The sequence below is a fragment of the Felis catus genome, chromosome B1 (assembly GCF_018350175.1).
Source record: "Felis catus isolate Fca126 chromosome B1, F.catus_Fca126_mat1.0, whole genome shotgun sequence".
Taxonomy (NCBI): Eukaryota; Metazoa; Chordata; class Mammalia; order Carnivora; family Felidae; genus Felis; species Felis catus.
In genome coordinates, this window is record NC_058371.1 from 40270011 (window position 1) to 40295663 (window position 25653).

Sequence of the window (25653 nt, forward strand, 5' to 3'; positions counted from 1 at the left end):
GCTGTTGAAGCAGAGAAGAAACTTCAAAGGCAGACTTGTTGTTGTTCCTGCCAGTGGGGGGTGTGATTCCCATCAGCTGGGTTTAGAGAAAAAATGAGGAGGAATTCATCCTTTTCCTTGCCAAGGTTTGATGCTCACCACACGATCTACTAGCTTTAAGTTATGACTGCCTCTATCTAGTGGATGCACATAAAAAACAACCAGTCAATTTCATTGTGATTTACATTTATTTATGTACACTATTTTTACAAATCATCTGAAATAGCCAGTTTTTGTAATTTGTCCAGATTGTGCAATATGTCAGTGACACAAGTAAACTGCTCCTGCTCCTGATCACATTTCCTGCTCACAGAAATATACGGTGGTTTTCCTAAGAGCAAAGCAAAGTTTAAGGAGATCATCCCCCTGCTGCTCTGCTATTCCCAGCCCGTAATTATAACTGTTTACAATCCTGTAGTCAGTTTTTTATTCTATGTATCAGCAGTGCATTCAAACTCATTTGTGAGTCAAGAATTATTCTATTTAGTCAACAATTTACCTTGAACAAGATAGACATTTTTGAATAATATAATTAAAATTTAAAAACAAATGCAATTTCCCTCAATAATTTTATTTGGTCTAAACCTTTTCATTTAAAATTTATGTTCTTTACTTCACAATAAAGAGAAAAGGAAACAGAGCTTGAAATATTAACTCTAACTCTTAAAATTAAGAATAGCTTTGATTCAAAAACTAATTCTTGGACAGTGATGTGGACAGTGAAATTTCCCTGCAACTACCTCCCACCAACTTTTATTTAAATAAATAGGAAAAATTTGGTAAAAACATTTCCATGTATGGTACAAAATGGTACAAGATATGAGAGTCTTCAGGGAAGCTTATTATGCTAAAAAAGTGTAAGTATCCAGTTACATTAAACTTGAGAGTTACATGACCAAAAAAGCAAGCTGCTAACACCAGTAGAGAGGTGCCCATTTATTCCACAGCATGGTTGCAGTATGGTCCAAAGAAACTCTTCTGGTGGAAATGAAACTGTGGGATTAAAAAAAAAAGGCAAACTCCCGGGAACACAATGAAGGGAAAACATTCCAATCACAGGAAGCTTCCACAATTAGTAGATGGGTTTGTTTCATGAGGATAGTAGAAAAGACAGTCTCCTGTGTAAGTTCTGAAGAAGCAAAGGTAGTTAATTCAATTCAAGTGTGGTAATAACAGCGGTGAGAACACAAATGCGTCCATTATTGATTATGATATTCATCACAGAATACAATCGAGGATGTTATTCCAATGAATGGATTTTTACTTTTTAATTTTGCAAAACTGTTCAAATCAAAGTGGCATAAGCTCCATACGCTCACCTCCAAAGTTGTATTTTTATTCCTGACTGATCATATCCTGAAGAAATCAAAAGTCTTCACAAGGTAAAAATCACCATCTCTGGTTATATTCTATCTTCCTAAGGATGTACAGATTCTCTGTGTCCACGCCTTTGAGACTTTTTTTTTTTAATTTGTGTAACAAATGACTTGGTGATGCAATTTTAAAAAGCAAAACAAAACACAAAAAACTGGAAGAAAGTCACAAGTAAAATGATTTTATGGAGATAGGGTTAAAAAAAATGCTGTTCATGATTTAGTACATTTAGGAGCTTGCTACCAGACTGTTGAACAATTACTAATGTTGTTCATTTTCTGTCATTTCATTCCAATGAGAGTTGCACACTGTCAGCTTGGTTTTGTGGCTGCTGATAGTCATACTTCCTTGCTATTAAAAAACAAAGCAAACACAAAACAAAAAAAAGTGACAAAATTAATAAAAATAGCAAAATATTAGCTAACATCATTAAATCAGTCAAGTCATGATTCTCAGTAAAGAATTAACTAATTAAGTAATTAGTAGAGTTAAGAATTAATTTCTGATTCTGTAATTTCCCAGCACTGCTGATACTCATTTTTATATGTTTATTTTATTATTTGTATGTCAGGATTATTCAGTTTTAAAAAACAGTGTAAACATTAATTAAGCTATTACAGTTAAATTAACATTTTATAATTTCCTTTCTTTTTTTTAAAGTTTATTTATTTACCGAGAGAGAGAGAGAGAGAGAGAGAGAGAGAGAGAGAGCAGAGGACAGGCATAGAGAAAGGGAAAGAGAGAATCCCAAGCAGGCTCCATGCTGCCAGTGCAGAGCCCAATGTGGGGCTTGATCTCACAAACCATGAGATCATGACCTGAGCTGAAATCAGAAGTTGGATGCTTAACCCACTGAGCCACCCAGGTGCCCCAATTTCCTTCTTTCTTATCTCCCACTTCCACCTTAAGCTGATAGTAATGCTTTTGTTCACATCATAATGAATTTGTATTTTAACTTGTAAGTCTAAGAAACTTATTACTGAACATTGTCAATATAAACTAGAAGAGGGGCGCCTGGGTGGCTGTTGGTTGAGCAACCAACTTTGGCTCAGGTCTGGATCTCACGGTTTGTGAGGTCGGGCCCCGCATTGGGCTCTGTGCTGACAGCTCAGAGCCTGGAGCCTGCTTCTGATTCTGTGTCTCCCTCTCTCTCTGCCCCTCCCCCCCCCACTCTGTCTCTCTCTGCCTCTCAAAAATAAAGAAAACTAATAAAAAAAATTTTTTTTAATATAAACTAGAAGAAAAAACAGATATGCATTCTGTGGGTTTTTTTGTACTTCTGAGAAATGTTTGAAGAAGAAGAATGGTCTTAACCTGGAACTGGAGAGAGTACAGGGTTAAAATCTTTATAAATGTCATTCACTGTCTACAGTTAAAACTTTCACTCACCTCCTTAAGTTTTTACTAGCCAAGAAAGAGACACTATTTATTTATGCTACTCAGGGTGCATCCAAAAGTTTGTGGCCTACAGTTTATACAATTTTGGGAGTCATCTTTAAGAAAAAGAACTTTGTTTACTATTTCCTTTTGAACTGCCTGACTTTGTCAGGAATAGATATGTCATGAACACTAAGAATGAGCCAATGTGATTGGATTCATTAAACATGTAAATCCACACATATACTATTTATAAGAAAAATGGCTTCTAAAGATGTTCACATCCTAATCCCCTAAATCCGTGAATATGTTATTTTACAGGACAAAAGGGACTTTGAAGATGTGATTAAGGTAAGGACCTTATAATGAGGAGATTACCCTGGATTATCTGGTCCAACCTAATCAAATGGACCTTAAAAATCAGAGAACCTTTCCTGAGTTCAGAAAGGGACTAATATAAAAATGGAAGAATGATCAGAAAGATTACATGCTGCTGGCTCCCAATGCGGAGGCATAGGGCCATAAACCAAGGAACGTGAGTAGCCTCCAGAAGCTTTCTAGCAAAGATTCTCTTCTAGAGCCTCCAGAAAGAAACAGTACCCTGCTGACACCTGATTTCAGCCCAGTGAGACCGATGTAGGACATCTACACTACAAAATTGTAAGACCATACATTTGTGTTGTATTTAGCCACTGGATTTGTAGTGATTTGTTACAGCAGCAGTAGAAAACTAACACACCCTACAAACACAGGAATTCAGATAAATTTTATTTTATGGCGTTCCCATCAAAAAAGAAAAAAAAAACTGTATACTTGGTTTATAATAGTATATGTTATGCTACTAAATGTATTACTATACTAATAGGAGATAGCTTCTGTTTTGACTGGGTGTCAACAGAAACTTAATTCTTTATAATTTTCCAAATAGAGCTTCTGGCTCTCTACTTTGTGTTTTGTTTTGTTGGTATTTTATTTTAAAAGAACTTTTTTATTGTGGTAAAATATACATGAATTTTGCCATTTTAACTATTTCTTTTTTTTAATGTTTATTTATTTTTGAAAGAGAGAAAGAGAGACAGACAGAGTGCAAGCAGGGGGAGGGGCTGAGACAGAGGGAGACACAGAATTCGAAGCAGGCTCCAGGCTCTGAGCTGTCAGCACAGAGCCCAATGTGGGGTTCAAACTCAGGAACTGTGAGATCATGACCTGAGCTGAAGTCGGATGCTTAACCGACTCAGCCACCCAGGAGCCCCTTAACTATTTCTAAGGGCACAGTTCAGTAGCATTAGGTACATTCATATTGCTCTGCAACCATCACCACCATCTGCCTACAGAGCTCTTCTGATCATCCCCAACTGAACTCCACACACATTAAGCAATAACTTCCCACTGCCTCCTCCCCAGGTCCCTGACATCCACCGTTCTATTTTCTGTCTCTACGAATTTGCCTCCTTTAAAGTGAAATATCTGTTCTTTTGCGACTGGCTTATTTCCCTTCATAATAAGAATCACTATGAAGCATAACGTCCTCAGGTTCATCTGTGCTGTAGCACGTGTCAGCATTTCCTTCCTCTTAAAGACTGAATAACATCCTATTGGATTTCTATATCACATTTTGTGTATCTGTCAAGGGCACTTGGGTTGTTTCTCCCTTTTGGCTATTGTGAGTAATGCTGCTATGTTCAATTTTACTTCTTATTTTGAACTGGTAACATATGCAGATGGTACAAAATGCAAAAGGAACAGAGGAAACAGTAAAAAATGTATCTTCCTCCTACCTGATCAATCCTGTAGCTACCCACCCCGTTCCTCGCCCTAAAGGAATTGCTGTTACTAGCTTTCAGGATAACATTTATGCTTAAGATTTTAGAGGTTCTACTTGTGTGTATGTGTGTATATACACGTATATGCACGTAACCATGTATATTTTCACCTGAAATTCCATTTTGCCCGAGACACATAGTAGTGATATCTTGCTGATCATTCTTTCTTGCATCTTTCTATGCATACACACACACATGCACACACACTTAATTTTTTACTGTAGACAACTGCTTTAAAAAGTGTCCAGTCTTTCCCCCTTAAATTCCACACAGTCTCCATCAAGGTAATGAATGTTAATAATCTGATGCGTATCTTTCCAAGCCTTCCTCCATGCTTGCATAATTATATAGAACATTTATATTAGACATAGATAATACAAGGGATGTTTTGGTCCTTTGATTTTAAAAGAGTAGCATCCTAGTATATATATTATTTTATCTTGCTCTTCTCAGTTAATAATATATCTTGGAAACCACAACTCATTCTTTTAAATGGTGGCATAAAAGACTGTGGCTTAGATGTACATTTCATTATGACTCTATACATTTTAAACTTTATTTCTTCTCCGTGACATACATACCGACAGTGTTTAGTACTATATGACACACTGAGACATGACTTCTAGCCTTGCACGTTGATATCACATGCCACGTTCCTAGAAGCAATTCTTATATTGCTTTGGCTTGCAGTAATTTAATTATAATAGAAATGACTGCAAACTCCATAAATACAAAATTCAAACCCAAACTAAATGCAGCTCCAGCTCAACTTCCCCTCAGCCACATCCCCAAATGCTCTTGGCCACTTAATGCTACTCCACACGAGGGATGTGCAAAGGAGGGCAAATTAGAGCAGGAAGAGACAGCAGTCTTAGCTGATGGGTAAAATAACTAATTTTTGCAAAACATATAAAAATATCATCATATGAACACATTGCTAGGGCTGTTCTCAGGGTCCTGAAGGGTCCCATACAAGCAGAGGGCTCTGAAGCATCAACTACATGGCAGATCTGCCTTTGCCAATACCATGCTCATCATCTAAAAAAGGCACTATCAATTATTTCTGATAACCTTTGCTAACTGAACTCAATTCCAAAAAAATCTATTTGAAACATGTCTATATATACAGTTCAGCACAGAATATACTTACAAATGGAATACATTTCCAGTTGCTGTCTTAAACGAATTTTGCTTATTGTGTCATAAAAGCTGGGCTCTGATAAAGTTTCTGCTGTAGGTGGCACGCTGAATATCCTCATAATTTTCCTTTTGTTCCTAAAACACAAAAACAATACAGAAGAGAGATTTGTATTAATATCTATTGGACTGTAATGAACTCAGGACCATAGTAATCAGAAGATACATCACAAGGACTTAAGGGGTGCCTGGGTGGCTCAGATGGCTAAATGTCCGACCTGGGCTCAGGTCATGATCTTGTGAATTGTGAGTTCGAGCCCCCATTGGGCTCTGTGCTGACAGTGCAGAGTCTACTTGGGATTTTCTCTCTCTCTCTCTCTCTCTCTCTCTCTCTCTGCCCCTCATCCACTTGCATTCTCTCTCTCTCTCGCTCTGAAAATAAATAAACTTTAAAAAAAAGGACTTAAGTAACAATGCGCTCATTTCTTTTGTATCTGTGAGATGCTTCCTTGGCTCAAGTGTTCTTTCTTTCCCTAAAAACCACGAAGCTGTACAGGTATGGCCACAGGGCTCTAAGAAAGAAAAGAAAGCTGAAAACATCCCTGTAATACAACAAAGAGATGTACTTTCATTGCACTTCCACTCCTTCCTCTCACCAAAAGCCAAATACTGTATGGGAAAATGCATAAACAAGAAAACATCTTATTTTTCTCCTCCCTCTGGTGTCATCCAAATAAAGCTAAATTACTGGGTTAGCGAATAAACAGAATGGAAGTAGACCTTAATTTTGGAAAATAATGAATCACCATATTTCTTAAATACAATTGCATAGCCTTAGCAGGTCCATCTACTTAAAACTAACAACGGTATGTCTCTGCTTTTAAAACAGGAGGGTCGGGGGGGACGTGGTGGCTATTTTTGGAAGAAAGCTGTTACCTGCAAGTAAACTGGCGATGGTGTGTGGAGCCTTCTCTCAGCCACCCTGGAGTCCAGGCTGTCAATGGGCCAGCTGCTCCAGGGGTCATGTGGCTGGAAAGGCAAACCTGCCTGTCTGAGAACAAGTGTGAGTTCTGACCTGCTCCCCAGGCCAAACATCAATTCTTTTTTGATTACTAATTAATTTGAACTAATGCCTTTTAAAAAAATTTACATTTATTTATTTAAATTCAAGTTAGTTAACATACAGTAGAGTATTGGTTTTAGGAATAGAACCCAGTGATTCATTATTTATATAACCCCCAGTGCTCATCCCAAGTGCCCTCCTTAATGCCTATCACCCATTTAGCCCATCTCTCCACTCACCTTCCCTCTAGCAACCCCCAGTTTGTTCTCTGTATTTAAAAGTCTCATACAGTTTGCCTCCCTCTGTTTTTATCTTATTTTTCCTTCCCTTGCCCTATGTTCATCTGTCATGTTTCTTAAATTCTACATGAGTGAAATTATATATCTCTCTTTTTCTGACTGACTTATTCTACTTAGCATAATACACTCTAGTTCCATCCACATTGTTGCAAATGGCAAGGTTTCATTATTTTTGATCGCTGAGTAGTATTCCATTGTATATATATACCACACTTCTTTATCCATTCATCAGCTGATGGACATTTGGGCTCTTTCCATACTTTGGTTATTGTTGATAATGCTGCTATAAACATTGGGGTGCGTATACCCCTTTGAATCAGCATTTTTGTATCCTTTGGATAAATACCTAGTAGCGCAATTGCTGGGTGGTAGGGTAGTTCTATTTTTAATTTTTTGAGAAGCCTCCACACTGTTTTCCAGAGTGGCTGCACCAGTTTGCATTCCTACCAGCAGTGAAAAAGAGTTCCCCTTTCTCTGCATCCTCACCAACATCTGTTATTGCCTGAGTTGTTAATTTTAGCCATCCTGATGGGAGTGAGGTGGTATCTCATTGTGGTTTTGATTTGTATTTCCCTGATTATGAGTGATGTGGAGCATCATCTGCATGTCTTCTTTGGAAAAGTGTCTATTCATGTCTTCTGCCCATTTCTTCACTGGACTATTTGTTTTTGTGTGTTGAATTTGATAAGTTCTTTATAGATTTTGGATACTAACTCTTTATCTGATTAGGTCATTTGCAAACATCTTCTCCCATTCCATCAGTTGCCTTTTAGTTTTCCTGATTGTTTCCTTCACTGTGCAGCAGCTTTTTATTTTAATAAGGTCCCAATAGTTCATTTTTGCTTTGGTTTCCCTTGCCTTCTGAGACATGTCTAGTAAGGAGTTGCTGTGGCCAAGGTCAAAAAGGTTGTTGACTGTTTTCTCCTCTAGGATTTTGATGGCTTCCTGTCTTACATTTCGGTCTTTCATCCATTTTGAGTTTATTTTTGTCCATGGTATAAGAAAGCGGTCCAGTTTCATTCTTCTGCATGTCACTGTCCAGTTCTCCCATTACCATTTGCTGAAGAGACTGTCTTTTTTTTCCACTGGATACTCTTTTCTACTTTGTCAAAGATTAGTTGGCCATACGTTTGTGGGTCCATTTCTGGGTTCTCTATTCTGTTCCATTGATCTATGTGTTTTTGTGCTGGTACCATACTGTCTTGATGACTACCGCTTTGTAATACAGCTTGAAGTCCAGAATTGTGATGCCTCCATCTTTGCTTTTCTTTTTCAACATTACTTTGACTATTCAGGATCTTTTGTGGTTCCATACAAATTTTAGGATTGTTTGTTCTAGCTCTGTGAAGAATGCTGGAATTATTTTGATTGGGATTGCATTGAATGTGTAGACAGCTTTGGGTAATACTGACATTTTAACAATAGCAGTTCTTCCAATCCATGAGCATGGAATGTTTTTCCATTTCTTTGTGTCTTCTTCAATTTCCTTCCTAAATTTTTTACAGTTTTCAGCATATAGATCTTCTATCTGTTTGCCTAGGTTTATTCCTAGGCATCTTATGGGTTTTGGTTCAATTGCAAATGGGATTGATTCCTTGATTTCTCTTTCTGCTTCTTCATTATTGGTGTGTAGTAATGCAACTGACTTCTGTATGTTGATTTTTTATCCTGTGACTTTGCTGAATTCACATATTATTTCTAGCAGTTTTTTGGTGGAGTCTTTTGGGTTTTCCATGTAAAGTATCATGTTGTCTGTGAAGAGTGAAAGTCTGACTTCTACTTTGCCAATTTGTATGCCTTTTATTTCTTTTTGTTGTCTGACTTCTGAGGCTAGGATTTCCAGTACTTTGTTGAACAACAGTGGTGAGAGTGGACATCTCTGTTGTGTTCCTGACCTTAGAGGGAAGTTCTCAGTTTTTCCCCATTGAGGACGCTATTAGCTGTGGGCCTTTCATATATGGCTTTTATGATGTTGAGGTATGTTTCTTCTATCCCTACTCTTTTGAGGGTTTTTATCAAGAAAGGATGCTGTATTTTGTCAAATGCTTTTCTGCATCTATTGACAGGATAATATGATTCTGGGTCTTTCTTCTCTTAATGTTGTATATCACGTTGATTGATTTGCAAATATTAACTCAGCTCTGCAGCTGAAGAATGAATCTCACTTGATCATGGTGAATAATTCTTTTAATGTACTGTTGAATTCAATTTGCTAGTATCTCATTGAGAATTTCTGCATCCAGGTTCATCAGGGATATTGGCCTGTAATTCTCCTTATTAGTGGGGTCTTTGGAACCAAGGTAATGCTGGCTTCATAGAATGAATTTGGAAGTTTTCCTTCCATGTCTGTCTTGTGGAACAGTTTGAAAAGAACAGGTATTAACTCTTCTTCAAATGTCTGGTCGAATTTCTCTGGGAAGCCATCTGACCCAGGACTCTTAATTGTTGTCAGATCAATGAAACCAAGAGCTGTTTTTTTTTAAAGAATAAAAAAATTGATAAACCCGTAGCCAAACTTCTCAAAAAGAAAAGAGAGTGGACACAAATAGATAAAATCATGAATGAAGGAGGAAAGATCACAACCAACACCATAGAAATACAAACAATTATAAGAATACTATGATAGATGATATGCCAACAAACTGGACAACCTGGAAGAAATGGACAAATTCCTAGACACTCACAAACTACCGAAACTCAAACAGGAAGAAACAGAAAATTTGAACAGGCCCATAACCAGCAGAGAAATTAAATCAGTTATCAAATATCTTCTAACATATCTAATGCCTTTTTAACCTGCATAGAGAATACCGAAGAGCATGGGGCCCTAAGGAGAAGCAACTCAGTCCAGTGAATACTGCTTTTACTCTTCAAAGCACCCATCTCTCTCTCTTTTTTAATTGTACTTAAAGGAAAGGAGCCATGGTGTGTGAAAAAGAATAGTTAAATTATGCTACAACACCTGGAATTAAACCAGGAAATATTTATTGAGGATTTACACTGTGTGGCACACCAGGGACACAAGGTTAAAAGGGAAAGCCCTTGTCCTGAAGGGACTGAAGTTTTTGTGGAACAGACAAGTAGCCAGATAATACCAACATTATTCAGTAAGTGCTATGATATGGTCATGCACAAGAATCAGAAGGGAAAACTTAACATGTGCCAAGAGAGAATTGCTTAATACATAGGAATTAGTGTTTCTGCATTTCAGGCATGTTGGCCAAAAATAAAATGCTCATCCTAGAGTGACAGTGGGCCCAGGCTGGATGATAAAATTGAGCTACATTAGAAATGATAGAAGCCAGTCAGGGTACCTGAGCTGCACTTAAATTTCCAACTTTTTTTTTTTTTTTGAGAAAGAGAGAGAGAGAGAGAGCAAGAGAGCACACATGCATGAGCACAAGATGGGGAGAGGGCAGAGGGAGAGAGAGAGAAAATCCTAAGCAGACTCCACACTCAGCACCACAAAGCCCCATGTGGGGCTTCCTCCCACAACCCTGGGATCATGACCTGAGCCAGAATCAAGAGTTGGACCCTCAACCAACTAAGCCACCCAGGCACCCCAAAATTTCCAACTCTTAATGCAGTGGGCTCTTCAAAGCCAAGCCTTGGTGTCCAGAGCTCGAGGACAGACCTGAATAGATAGTGCTTTCATAGCAAGAACAAAAATGCTCAATTTTGCAATAATGCATAAATGCAGTATTTTTGTGCATTTAATTTGGAACAAACAAACGTGTAAACCTTTTAAATGCCCAGTTTCTTATCAACCCTGAAATACTAAAACCTTTACCTCTTGGCATACATGAAGAGAACAAAGCTAACAAGGATCACTACCAAGTAAACATTGGTGGCTTCATTCCAGGCCTCATGAACACTGTAATCCATAGAGCCATCGTCACCCATCACTCCGTAACCTCCAGGCATGGGGCTAGAAGAAAGAAAAGAGAACAGGAGTTCTTTTAGTTAGTGGTGATATGACCATCTGGAGAAAGGCTGGCAAACATATGGCCTTCTGGCCAACTCCAGCCTGCTGCCTGCTTTTGGATGGCCCAGGAGCCAAGAATGGTTTCACATTTCTAAGTGGATATATTTTAAATGGTTGTAAGCACCTGTATAGTACCCTTGATTTTTGCTTTCCAGCCCTCAAAGCCTAAAATATTTATAATCTTGCCCTTTAAGAAAAAGTTTGCCAACCCCTGGGCTAGATAACTAAGGCATGAAATGTATTTCCCCTTATTTTTGATTTTGAAACATTGTATCTTCCACATGTAGGTTAAAACTCTAGTTAATCTCTATGCTCTTTCACTTGCCTCCCATTCAAGTGGGAAAGTTTGAAGCTTTATCTAGTTTTGGCCTCCTGGCCAAATGTGGTTGAAAGAAACTATGGGATAAAAGTTACTTTTTGCTATTTACACAGCTGTGACTTCTATTCAAGGAAATGCATTCTTCCTACATTCTCACAGAAAATAAGAGTGGTAATAGCAAGTGTTTCAAATAGCAAGTAAAAGAGTAATGGTGTCCCCTTGGTGTTTGAGAGTTAGTTGAAAGTGCCTCCCTTGTGTTGGACATACAGGCAAATCTAAGTAAAATGACTTAATATGTGAAAGAAAACCAAAAAGCATTGTTTTAGACATTATATGAAAAGGAGAAAAATTGAACAAGTTATAGGCGATAAATGTAGTTTCTAAGAATTAGACAGCCATTTTCTAATTCCAAGAAAAAGAATATCTGAAATGTCCAAGAAATTGTTTTGCAATTTTTTTCTAGACATCCTACAACAATGAAGGCATTGCAGACATTCTTGCACAAACTATCCTCCAATCTCCTGTAAGCTTCCAAAATGTTCTGCAATGTAGATCTGGCTCAGTGTTAACAAGTGTGCATTAAAGGCAGTCTTTCTTTCTTATAGCTTACCTCTGTATAAAATGAATAAAATTTCCCCAGAGGTCTGCTCCTAAACCAGGTGGCATGTTTTCTCTGCTGACACCTGAAGTTTTTGTCAGATGTTTGGGGACATCCTTATGTTCATTTACAATAAAGTGTCATGAGTGCTCATTTAACTTAAACTCTAGACACTGAGGTTAAGAGTGATCTCTTCAAAATATCTGTTGGTGTCTGATGAATATAAAGATTGATCTTGTAAAAATTGGCCAAGTAGTAATAAAAACAGAACTTACGTTAAATTATAAAAATTTGTAGATGCAAGATCTAGATATTACTTAAACATTATACCATACCTAATTCCTTGATATTCAAGCCTGGAAATGGATTTTTTTTTTTTAAAGGAGTAGGAGATATAGGGAGATTTGGCATATTTACAGTTTTAACTCTTATTTCTTAAAACTGAACTCCAGACTTTCTCTGAAAGTGATCAGCCTATTTTAGAAATGGAAACTTTGGGAAGACATGAGACTGTAATTGTCTTTATGATTTCTGGAATCTAGAATTTTGCTGGTGCTAAAATATAAAGTAACAACAACAAACATGTTTTTGGCAAAAAGAGACGACTTTGGATATCTGATTTGAGATGCTGCAGAAAGCCATGGACGATTGCACCACAAGGGTGGTAGGTTTCAGGATTGGGAGCTATTAGCAGATTTGGGAAGAAACAGTGAACATACAGCAGCGGCCATTGGAACACTTTGCAGGTGCCCGTTGTCTGACAAATCATAGAAGTGTTTCCTACCTGTTTTCTAACACCTGAATGGATCTGAGCCAGGTTAGTTTCTTGCTTCCATATTTCACAAAATTCTGTTCATGGGCCCCTTGATAAATGGTGTATTCCTACAGAGCTTGTCTTCATCCTGCTACAAATATGCCAGTCTTTAATTATATGTAGAGAAGGATTTTGAATTACTACTGACCCAGAATGGTAAAATTTTAACATGAATTAAACAACATGGATTATACAACATCGCTGGTATGCAATGACACTACCATTCCACAGTTCCAGGGACAGGCACTTGAGTTATTTTTAGCACTGTAGTTGTGAAAGATTTGCACTGAGGGTAGGCCTTGCCTGCCCAGTCCTCCATCATGACCAATGGCATGGTTTTGCAAGACTACCAGGAAGAAGGAATGGCCTTGCCCAGAGTCATAGTACAGACCCATGGCCCACATGTGGCCTGAACTATGACCGTCACCTCCCAGCACACTACAGTCTAACCAAGTGTACCCATACATACTTGCTAAGCGGTGACTACATACCACTACAGCCTTCTAAAGCAAAATGCAAGATCACCATTATGGCTAGCCACTTGCTTGGATCATCGTTCAGAGTTCTTGTGAGAAAACTGAACTTTTTTCACATATTTTTCCTGTGCAGTGATGCTTGAACAATTTCGGTAAGGGGATTCTAGGATGAGCTTAGTTAAGTCCCAAGTAAAACGTTAGTATCCAGAGACAGAGTTCCCAAAATATGACAACTAGAGCTTGGTTTTCGTTTGATAAACTTCTAGGTTGAGAACTAGGAGAAAATTTCCGGGGATTAAGTGACTGTATCATAAGTTTTAAAATCAGTTTCCTGATACCATGTCTAGGTGGTTCTAAAATGGAGTATCACTTGTCATTCTGCCTTGAATATTACATTTTTGTCTCTCACTTAGAGCTTTGCTATCTTGATAAAAATTCAGATTGGCATCACTTACAGAGTTGCTTACAACACAATCCACTGCATAAATGTAATTTTCTCGGTCTTCTGAAACATTAAAGGTTTGGGCTCCTAAAGCAGAAGGGTACAAGGTAACAGGCCTTCAACCAAGAGGAAGAAGGGAATTAACATTTGAGGGCTTATATGTAGGGCAGTCCACATATTGAGTTTTTGCAATAGTGAGGCACTAACGCTCCATTTCACAGAAGAAAGAAACCGGGAAGGTGGTAGTGGTGGTTATGTAACTTGCCCAAAGTTGCAAGTAGGGAGTGGAGCAAGTAGGGAGTAGGGAGTGGAGCGGCAACTTGACTGTCACATATAACTGACTTCTAAACCTGAGCCCTTCCAGCCTTGACCCCGGTTCCTTGACACCGGCTCCTCCTGGAAGGAAATCCAGTCGCGAGGGTATAAAATATAATCCTCTCCCACTAAGTGGCCACAGGCAGCTTCCAGAGCTGCCGGGAACATCCTTTGCGTTTCCGCTGCTCGAAGGCTGCGCGGGGCTCAATCTCAAAACGCTAGCGCTAAACTCCAGCCGCGCCGGGAACGTCTCGGCCGCCCCCTGCTCGCGCGGACGTCGCGGCTGCTTCGGCTTTTTGTCTGCGTTTCTGGCCCTCGGAGCCTCACTATTCCTTACGACCCGGAGAGAGGCTCGCAGCGCGGGCTGGACTCGTAGGAGCCTCCGTGCCCAGGGCTGGGGGCGCGGAGCGGGCAGCGTACCCCTCCCTTCCCCTCCCCCGCGAGTCTCGGGCGGGGCGGGCCGGCGCGCGGGCGGGGGGCGGGGCCGGGTGACGCGGCCCCGCCCGGGGCCCGGGAGGCGCCGGGACGCGGGTCCACTCACGCTGCTGGCTCCGGAGGCGGCACGCGGCCAGGCTGCTCCGCTCGGGGCTCTTTCCCCCAGAGTCGGGGCCGGACGCGCGGGACCCGGTTACCGACCGGACCTGGACGACCTCTGCCTTCGTCATTTCCTGCCGGCCCGCCGGTTTCCGGATGAAACGAGGAGCCAGGTCTTTCCCCCCGCCCCCCCCCGCCCCCCTTTTCAGTTTTTGAACGGGAGCGACGCAGCGACGGCCCCGGTGCCGCCCCCGGGCGCGTGAGTGGAGCCGGGCTCCCTTCCCCTCCCCCGTGGCGCGTCACCTCCGTGCGCCGCCCTCCGCGAGCCCCCGGCCCGGAGCCCGGAGCCCCCGCGGGAGGGCTGGGCGGGCCGGGGTGGCGGGCTCTGGTGCTGGCGGCGGGTCTCGCCGCCCCCGCCTGGAAGTCCACGTGGGTGTTGCGGTTGTGTGCCAAAACCGAGCGAGAAGTAGCGGGGACGGGTCATTACCCGGGAGTTCCATGCCTCTGCCCGCCCCACTTCGGCGCGCCCCGGGCGTGATTGTCAGCGTGGGAGGGGGGAATGTGCATTGATTGTCCCACGAATCGGGATTAAGCTGGGAAACACGGAGATTTTCTTCTTTCGTAATGAAGGCATAGAGTTACTTTTAGTATTTAATAGTCAAGAAAGCATAGGCTTTCCAAATTATCTTTCCATTTTCCCTTTTAATAAATGATGCGTGGCTGAGATTGTTGAGGTGTTTTAAAAACTGGATGTGCCCAGGATGCCGCAGTATTGTCAGTTGAAGTGATTTTTGTGTATTAAAAAAATTGTGTGTAAAATAGATTTCCTTGGGAAATAGATTTGAAAAATGGATTTTCTACCATAAGAGTTAATGAATTTATGCAGGATTTCAGCATCAGTGTTCAAGTAATCAGATTTCAGTGGTTGGTAGCAACCTTGGGAATAAATGGCCACTTGTCCACACGCTTGAGGTCTTAACTATGTTGAGCTAGTTCTCTAGGATCAGCTGACTGCTAATTATAATTCATACCAGATCTTGTAGCGGTTGTATCCTTAATAAGCAGAGGTTAAGAGCTAACCTTAAACCCAAATCTCTTTGCAAGTTTTCTCTGCCTTTTTTGTGGCTCATTCTGTTACAGTTAAGCTCATCTTTGTCTGGATGAAGAACATTGCTTGGTACAATAATATACTAGCTTTATTTAGAGTATTAATACATATTAACTTTCATGTATTATATATACATTATATATTCATGTAAGTAATTTATAAATATAAACCATTCAGTTTGACTCTAAAGTTGGAAAATTAGGAACAGTAGTAATGGGTAATGTTGAGTACTTGTTTGCCAGGCCTCTGCCAAATGGTATGTGCTTTATCATTTAATCTTCTGGGATAACTTTTGCATAGGCATAGTTTGCTCAGAAATTGTGAATACATGGGTTTGATTTGAATAGATCCAAATGTGGAGTATGTACATTAATTACTTCTGTTTGTTTTTGTGAAGAAGGGTGTTGTAAATATAAAATGACTCAGTAAAAGAATGTGTTTTTCAAGTTGGAAGATGGCTTTAAAATTGCATAAAACTGCAATTAGTCTCTTTATTTGGGTATTCAATAGTTTCTAAAGTCCTGTGTCTCATATTTATCCAAATTCTGATTACATATCATGGTCATCCAATGAACAGGTTATTCTTAGACATTGGAAAAAGGTAAATTTGGGGAAAACCTTAATGGCCCTTTTGAAAGTTTGTGTTTCCAAAAATACAATGTAATGATTTGTATAGGCATAACAATGAGAGTATGATGGTAAGGTCTAACAGTTTGCATCTTCTGAGAGTAGAAGAGGTTGAAAAGGACTGGAGAGGATGAGGGACGTGCTTGGAAATGTGTCTCATTTGTGATGAGAGTATATTGGACTTAACCTGTCTCCTGATTCTAGTGGTCCATCGTTGGAGAGAGAGGTTGGGAATGCTTTGCCAGTCACTATTATAAGAGGGTTCCTTTCCCCTGTGGGCCTGTGGGCCTTCTCTTTGGGGGGAGGGGCAGAGTGGAGAGTTGTCATCAATGGAAGGATGTAAGAAGAAAAAAATGCACATAGTTTCTTTTGGAGTTAATGTTTCCACCCATTGTGACTAACTGATTCCTGTCAGCACTCGCATGTTTAGGCACTTTCCTAGTAGATACTTGATAGCTGTGGGCAGCCACTGGTAGATCAAGGAAAGAAAGGAAAAGGGATGGGGTGGAGGGTGGAGACAAAGCACAAGGGTGTACAGCAGAGCATTAATAGGCTTTCCATTTGGGCAAAATTTAGGCCTCCAGTGGCCTCTGTAATGAAAATCGTTCTAATGGTATTGACCGTATGTATTTAAAATCTCTTCTATGATATTTGTATCCAAGAATCTGGAGAGTATCCCTTTAATGTGCTTTATAAACAGTGGAACATTTAGAATACAGTACATGAAAGTTACTGAATTTTTCACCACAGCCATTTCTGTATGTTTGTTGTTGGAGAGTCAGAATGACCATAATGACGGCATTGGCTCCTGTTTGTAAGGCATTTAACCAGTGTTGTTTCATCGTTTTGGAAGATAAGCTCTTCTCGTTCCTTACTTCAAAACTTGGCTCTCACATGGAGTGCCCTTTAAAGCTCCAGAGTGCAGGGATCTTTTCTGTCATTCATTGCCTTATCTCCAGACCCTAGAACAGAGCCTGACCCATGGAAGGTACTCAGTGACTGTTTGTGGAATGAACCCAAATACACTGGAATCCTGTCCTCTCTTCTTTCCACTGCCAAAGATCCCATTTAACTTTAGGGGCAGGGCCACACCAGCTTTACCTTCTCCACAGAATCTGCAGCTCACAATAAGCCCAGTATAAATGTATACTGGTATAAATGTTAGCTGTTTATACCACATACTTTGGCATTTAATCCCTTATGGCTTTATACTGTTAAATAAGTTTTTCTGCATGTTTTGTTTCCCCACCTAAAATAAAGGCTACTGAGGGCTGAGAATATATAAGGTACTATGTTTTCCTTATTCATCCAGTATAATATATACAGAGTAGGTTTGTATTTACTTATTGAGTGAATATTAGATACCCTAGGGGAAACATCAGAGATATTTAGCATGTGATTCCAGTCTTCAAGTAGGTAGTATTTTAGGTGGGCAGACATTGTGTGCACATGTGAAACAGTATGAGAATTTGCAGCTAAATAAAATAAAGTGAAAATAATAGCTAACATTTATGTAGTGCTTAAAATGTGCCAGATACTGTTTCAGGAATCTTTGCGTGTTAATTTGTTGGAATGTCAACAATCTTTCGAAGTAGGTACAGTTATAATCCCATTTCTTAAAATGAGGAAACTGAGACCCAGCAAGGTAATTAAATCACTTACCCAAGATCACAATGCATATAGTAAGGGGACTGGATATGAGCCCAGGCAGTCTGGCCCCCAAGTCAGTGTCCTTTCTCTGGGGAGTTTTTCTTGATCAAAGAAGACAGATCTAAAACTTGACACTAGTTTCTTGGCTGTAAAAGGTTCTCTTTTTCAAATTTCAAAGTAGCATAGGTTGCAAGGACTGAGCTGCAGAAACAGTGCTGAATTTTTCAAATGGAAGTGGTTGATCAATGGTTCCGGGGACACTACATTTTGAAATGACTAAAGGCAAGGGGAGAGAAACTGAATTTTGAATCTCAACACTGAATGAGGATTATAACTCTTCCGTAGGTGTTGAATTCAAGGACAGTGATTCACCAGGACGTAGGATAATGACTGTTGAAGTTTTTAATTTAGTGTCAGAAAACGTGAAATATAATATTGAATAACACTTGATATCTTACTACCTTTCTTTTTTAAACACTTACTAGATTTAAACCCCAGTGGTAGTAACTTACCAGAACGTAAGTGTTCCTGAAGGTTTCCTGTGCACTTATATCCATTTGCTGTGGCCTCATGTGGAATCTTGATCCACTTGTTCAGCTTGTCTTGGGCAGTACAGAACACTATTAGCCAGGAGGCCTCTTCTAGTAATATTTCTTTGATGGAAAAAAAAATGTAAAATTGTGCTGTTGATTTGGTGACATACCTGGAGTGAAATCATTTTGAAGCTGCGTGGAATTAGAAGAGGGGCTGCAAACAAAATCCAGCAAGATGGAAAAAAAAATGGTATTCTCTGAATACCCACTTTTGTGTCCCTTTTGTCAGGAGCTGACAGTATTATTTTGGGGGTGTTGGGCATCAAAAGAGACACTGAATCCAAATGACTCCACAGATAGGGGAGTACATACATCAGCACACCCACTGTCCAGGAATCAGAGGAGGAAGTGCCCTTGAATGAAGCATGGGCTACAAACCTGGTTAGCGGCCAGGGAGGACACACGCTCTGCAGGTATAGTATTCTGTGTTATAGATTGTTTCTGCTGGGTAGGAGGTCATGTTGTTTGTCTTGGGGGTACTTTGTAATAGGAGTCAGTGAAGAAATGACCTGCTGTTTCCATTTTCATACCAGCACATATTTTGGGATGACCTGTCATAGAAGCAGTTTATAACTGTGAACATTGTCCCACAGTTGTGTTCTATTTAAATATCCCAAGAAATAATTGGAGTTAAAATAACCTATGTCGAAATGTCTATCCAATGGGCATGTTAGCCTTAATCTTAATTTCAGGTTCTTCTCTGAATGGGGAGTTTTAGGGAAAGAGAAATTGAATTTATTTTAGTTCTATCAATATGAATTTATTTAATTCATTTATTTTAGTTCTATCAATATGGGATAATTTAATAAAATGTCTACTGCCCCATTTTATGAATTTTAGGTTTGTAGAGCTGGATCCTGAATGTGATCCAGTGCGATTGTTCTTTAAGTAGAAGTGTACGTCAGAATGACCCAGGGTTTATGATGAAAATAAGCGACACCTTAGCTGACCCCTAGAGATTCAGATTCTTTAGAGCTGTGCCTGGGCGTCTGTGTTTTAAATCATCTGCAAGTGATCCTAGTCCCTACCTCCCCCTTAGGTACCAGCTGTGTATTTTATAGATAAGAAAATTGGGCAAAGTCAAATGACTTGCCTTACCTAGAGCTGGTTCAGTGGTACCAAGATTGTGTCACCAGATGATATGTAATTTCAGAATTTTGGGGCTGGAAGAAATTTTCCAAGTCAATTCAGCAGTTCATTTTATAGCTGACTATAAACCATGCTTGTTCATATAATTTTCAAGTAATATATGAATATAGGGAAATAATATTTTTTCATAGCCTATCTTCTATCCTGGCCAGGATGAAGATTAAACAGTAAATCACCAAAATTTCTTTATAATTTTAACATGTTTTTGTATTAACTTCAGGAATTGTCCATTATTTGCAGTATTTTTATTGTGTATTTTGTGATGCTCTGTTAAAGTTTTTTTGAAAAATACAGTATTTAATGCTAAAGTGAAAGATTAAAAAAATTTTTATTTGAATCAGCTATTTTTCAGTCTTAGCTAAAATGTAAATACTGTGAGAATTTGTACTGCTTTATTAGAGTTTTGTGTTTTCAAAATCTGTTTGATTTTTAACTTTTTTTTCTTTGTGTTTTAAGGCATCTTACCTTGGAAACAGCACAGTTTGGCTTGCATCCATGTCATCTTTGAGTATGAGAGAGAATCCTAATTTCAGCATGTCCTCAGAGACCAAAGAACCAGGTTTGTTCCTTCAAGAAGTCTCCTAAAGGCTGTGGAGCAGCATCCACTTCCAGAAGTCAATAAAAATGTGTGTCGATGATGCCTGTGAATGGACTATATGGTCAAGTGACTCATTAAGATAATCATGGAAGAATGGTAAAAAAAAAAAAAAAAAAAAAAAAAAGTGAAGAAAAGGCAAATTTCAAGAAGCTACCCCAGTATCATTTAGGATTTTTAAGGAGTTGAAAGAAGATAGTTCTGAAAATATGAGTGACAAGACTCTAGCACAAGTCTTTATATGTTTCTTACATTACCATTGTTAACCCAGCTGCTTTTTTGTGTAATATTTGCATTATTTTCCTCCACTGCAATAGCTGGTAGTTTCCTCATGATCAGAGTTTTATTGTGTTCAGATAGAGAAATAGTAGATACAGTAGGAGAAATGGGAACAGTTCATTGGATTGTTGGCTCCAGAAACCAGCTTCTGCTAATCACTAAAGGGACAGGATGTTGACAAATTGCTTCTTCATAATGTGCTGCTGCTTGTTCACAGTTTTTGTGGCTTCAGATTCATCTTCTTTTATCTACTCTTCAGTCTCTGTATGTGCCTGCTTTTTTCTTGCACAATTTTTTAGCCTGAAGATCTGATGACCGTATTTTTTCGGTTTAAAAATAAGAATTGTATCTTCATAAATAGACCTTTGGTATGGTTCTCTCCTACCCTTGCTTGTTTTCTAAGATCAAGAATAGAATAATTTCCATTCGTTTTTGGGTTTGCTCGTCTTTCTATTTTTGTATTCTTGTTCAGTGTTTTGTTTTCCTCTACTCTTCCTAGGTGGAAATGAAGGATGATCTCTGTGTTGTGGTTTTAGTTAACTAGGAGACCAGAATAACATGGGTCGTAGACATTTATAGAAAATTTACAACATCTTTTAACCATTACTGTTTTAACTTTGTTTTAAACCTCCGTCAGATTTCTTTTTAGCAATATTGATGTAAATGTTACCTTCATACTGTGCCCTTTCCTTTTTGGGGGAGGCAGTAAGAAGCAGGGATTTCTCCAAATGCTGATAAGCATAGAGAGAATATGAGAGAGAGAACGAGAAAGCTTTTGTACTTTACAAATGAAGCAAAAGAGAAGGCTTTTGTACTTAACAAATGAAGCAATTGGTCATTAAAGTCATTAATGTGTATACACACATTGTCAGTATAAAAATTAGTTTGTGGCTTAGAACTAAGATTATTAACTGACAGCAAATTTTATTGTTTTCAACCCTTCCTACTTTTGTGACTTAAGTTAGTTGACCTGAGCCATAATTTTCTTCTTGTAAACTGAGGAAGCCTTTGTTCTTATGAATCAAGTTTTACCCAACAGAAAGAAATATAAGCAGAAGCGATTTTAAAATTTAAATTAATAAAACAAAATTCCAGAAACCATTTTTTAATAAATATTTCCTTTCCTAGTAGGCCTGTTTACTTCATCCTTTTTTCACTTTTCTTCCCTATGTACTTACTACTTTTACTTTTTTTTTCTCATCTGTCTAGAATTTCTTGCTTGGTGTCTGTGTTTTGCCTGCTTCCTGCCTTTTCCATGATTCATCCTCCCATTGAAAATGATTTCTGTTCTCCTTACCCTCTATTTCCTTGGGTGGGCTTCCTGCCTTGTCTGCCGCCTCCAGTCTTTTGTTATCTCTTGTAATGCAGCTCCTGTCACCTCCAGCTCCTGCTTGTTTTACCCTCCCCTCTGTCCACTGCGTGTCCTGTCCACTTGCGTCCCACTCACATCTCCCGTCAGTGGTGATCTCGTCTCTTCCACTACCTCAGTCTACTTCTGTTAGTATAAGTACACTGATCTCTGTTGTGTTTCATTTAGTTCTGATCCCTTCTCACCTCTGAACTGATGATGTTTTCTTTGTGTACTTTTTAGTCATTGTGAATTTGCCTTGTGAGCTCTCTTCTTCTGTTTTCCTTGTCCCAGGATGGCAGGTATTGCTAGATGGATTTGTTGTCAGTATTTGCATAGAACACGGATCCTTGCTGTGTATTTCCTGGGTAGCCAGGATGAATCAATTATTATTAACTTTTCTTGGAACATTGAGCTTCCTGTGTTTTCTGCTTCTAAGATTTAGATTGCTATTCTAGAAGACTAATATGACTTTAAAGAGAGTCAGGATAGTCTTATGATGCTGTCATTTTAACTCTTTATTCAAGAGTCAGGATAGTCTTAATGATGCTGTCATTTTAAATCTTTATTCAAGAGTTCATGAATTCACTCCCCTGTTTTGAAAAATTAAAGAAGACATCCTTACCAGGTTTGGGGGTAGAATTGGGTGGAAGGTGGGAACAGAAAGGTAAATACTAGAAAAGGATTCATAGTCAATATCTAGAACTGGGAAGAAAACTGAAAACACAAACCACATGCTTTAACATTTATTAGGTAAAAGGTCTGCTAAAAGAATGAAAAGTATCAGTAATTCTGTTAACTAGTTTTAGTACTAGGTCATTGGTATTTTTACATTTCCATTTAAGTTCCAACACCTTTATTTAATGTTTAACAAAGCAGAAACTTAATCTTGTAAATACTCATTTTGTTTTGAGAGACTTGATGTCTCCTTATATATTAACCTATAGCATTTTATAATTACACTGTAATATTCTCAAAAATGCCATTAACATCCAGTCCTGTTTCTTGTATGGGAAAGCATATAAATTGTATGGTTTTGTCCCTGTGGACACTGTAGTCCTGTTGTAATGAAAAGGTAGCCTTTTGGCAAGTGTTTACTTTATGCCTTTGATGATTTATGTCGTCTTACGTCTTTCCTTAATTCTTATATATACTATGAACATGGAGCTATCCTGTAATTGAGTTTCCTATAATGTATATGAATTCCTGGGAGTAGACTACTGTAAGCGCAGATGCAGCTTTATGAAACTTAAAAAAGAAGAACCCTGTATAGCACGTAATGTACTTAAATAGGATTTTAAGAGTAATGCTACACACTGGGGTTGATCAGACTGAACATTCTTTCTGCCCAAGCCTTCTCCTATTGTGATGGTTACTGTTGGGTGTCTTGAAGCTGAAGGGATGGCTAATAGTGTGATAATGTTTCTGTAATATTCACCACCTGTGAGCAGCTAGTGAAAATAACATCACAACCATGGGTAAGCTAGTAAGGAGAAATTTATGTAGATGTGCTCGGTACAGGACTATGTTCTGCAGTTACAGAGATGAACACCATATAGTTCGTTCTCTCTGGAAGCTCATAATTGAATAGGGAATATTGATAAGTAAAAGATTACAGTACAATGTGGCAAATGCTGAAATACACATACATAGTAGTTATCGTAGGAATAGACTAATTGTATAGGTTAAAAACCTAAAAAGTTAGATACCAGATATAATATGTATATAACTGGTGTGTGTAGTATGTATCGTATATAAATTCTGACTGTAATGTAATTGCTGGTGTATCCCTTATTATCTGGGCAGGTTAAAGTACTCAGTTTGAGTGTCTTCCCCTTGAAATTGTGATGATTATCTAGGATTGTTATATGAATTAAATGAGATAATATATAGGAGGTGCCAGTATGGTCCCTTCTTCAGTTGTTTAGAATTTAGAGAACATGATAAAGGATTGTACTCTCCTTGTATATATAATATTGCTATGCAGAATGCTTGGAATTCCCATTTTAAATTTGCTTTTATAGTGTTTAAGAAAACTAAACTAACTCAAAACCTTATAGTCAGTCTCTCTTTTTTTTTTTTTAACCAAAAGAAGTTTCTTTGATCTATTTGCCAGTGCAGTTCTCAGTGACATACTTTTGAGTATGTTGTAAAATCCGTCTTTGTATAGTTGTAATCCCAACACTGGGTTACATATAACAACCTGAATATAGTTTCTGAATTGTATCTATGTTTTTGTTATTTTAAAAGATGTTTACATTAACTTCTTTTAACAACCAAACTGAACAGTTTGCATTTTCTAATGTAGAAAAAATTGCCACAATAATATAATATTATGTTTATGGTTGGTTAATTTCTTCCTAAATTAACAGGTCTTTAAGGGTGTATGTCCTAGACTATATGATAAATCAGTTTGGGTAAACTTTTCACTTGATGGAACAAATTGATTCTTCTGATGTGCGTTGTTTGGCCTTGTTTAAAAAGTCCCCTAATTCATAGCGTGATTAGACTTGTCTGTTGTGATTTTTTGTAATGTAAGGTTTGAATTTGGGTAATTTGAAAATATCATTTTTGAGATAAATCAGCCAGCCCAGAAATTTGTTACAGATCAAAATATATGTCTTATTTAAAGCTTCTTTATTAAAGTTCGTTATGTATAATCAAGAGATTTAAATAAGTTTAGTTTGTGGCTGGTGTTTATTTGTATTGACATTCATAAATTTGTATTGACATTCATAAATAGGGAAACTATCTCCATAGGAAGGAGAACTTGATGTATTAGTATTCCAAAGCTTAGTTTAAGCTGGTTATGATTAGAAAAGTGGCTTTCATGTGTATTCTCTGGACGAATCTCAGGTCTCTGGGCATGTTAACAATAACATTTTTAATCACCATAATAAATAGTTAGCAGAGACATTTGGGAAATTGCTGCAGATGATGTAGAATGAGCTGAGGGTAGGGTTTGTCTTTTACTGTTCCCTGTTCTTAGAGAAACTAATTTTTTTCCCGATGGTGTTTTATTTTTTCTTGGATTTTTGTTAATACCAATAAGAAACACTTGCCATTATGGAGCCTCAGTAGGGCCAGGCTCCAGGCATACATTGAAGTTTTTGCTACTACTAATGTAATTCCTTCTAATAAAATTTGAATTTTTTTAATTTGTTTTTTTTTTTTTTTAAGTTTATTTATTTTGAGGTGGGGAGGGCAGAGAGAGAGAATCCCAAGCAGGCTCCTCACTGTCAGCGTGGAGCCTGATGTGGGGCTCAAACTCATGAACCATGAGATCGTGACCTGAGCTGAAATCAAGAGTTGGGTGCTTAACTGACTGAGCCATCCAGGCAACCCAATAAAATTTTGTTATGAAATATATTTTATATACTACACACTTATGTAGTATGTAATGTATGTTTATATTGATGAGTAAATAATGTTAGGATATTTCTGCTGAGCAATAGGTTTGTTGTTGTACATATTTCCTACTATAAAAATGAGGAAATTGAGGGAGGTTGTTGAACTGTCCAAGGTCATAACCAGTCGTAAATGGTGAAACCAGGAATTTAAGCTAAGTCTGATTAAAATCCATGCTTTCATTCACTTTTCTGTACTAACTTAAAATATTTCTCTCCTTGAGAGGCGCCCAGCTGGCTCAGTCAGTAGAGCATGAGGCTCTTGATCTGAGGGTCGTGAGTTTGAGCCCCACATTGGGTAT

The 25653-nt window shown here is 38.5% G+C and overlaps 2 protein-coding genes across 12 annotated transcripts in view; one reads left to right on the forward strand and one right to left on the reverse strand.

The window, feature by feature from the left end:
- Positions 1-208: 208 nt before the first annotated feature.
- SMIM19 (small integral membrane protein 19) lies at positions 209-14736 on the reverse strand. 5 transcript variants are annotated; one of them, XM_045055485.1, is made up of 6 exons: positions 14603-14732; positions 13760-13833; positions 12799-12919; positions 10903-11040; positions 5764-5888; positions 209-1764 (listed from the first exon to the last, which is right to left on the reverse strand). In XM_045055485.1, exons 4-6 carry the CDS (start codon positions 11034-11036, stop codon positions 1700-1702), a joined length of 324 nt encoding a protein of 107 aa, XP_044911420.1. In that variant the 5' UTR covers positions 11037-11040; positions 12799-12919; positions 13760-13833; positions 14603-14732; the 3' UTR covers positions 209-1699. The 5 variants fall into 5 exon arrangements, with proteins under 5 accessions (XP_044911420.1, XP_023108331.1, XP_023108330.1 ...); XM_023252563.2 differs by lacking the exon at positions 13760-13833 and having other exon boundaries at positions 12799-12916; positions 14603-14736; XM_023252562.2 differs by lacking the exon at positions 13760-13833 and having other exon boundaries at positions 14603-14733.
- The window catches only part of SLC20A2 (solute carrier family 20 member 2), a 107735-nt gene continuing 96711 nt past the window's right edge, over positions 14630-25653 (forward strand). For 2 of the 7 annotated variants that reach the window (XM_045055118.1, XM_023252212.2), the window contains exons 1-2: positions 14630-14768; positions 20179-20281. The gene's annotated coding sequence lies outside the window, so the exon portion shown is untranslated. Of the gene's footprint in view, positions 14769-14836; positions 14855-14895; positions 18987-20178; positions 20282-25653 lie in introns of those variants that run through there. The other 5 variants (XM_023252209.2, XM_023252210.2, XM_023252211.2 and 2 more) reach the window with 5 other exon arrangements.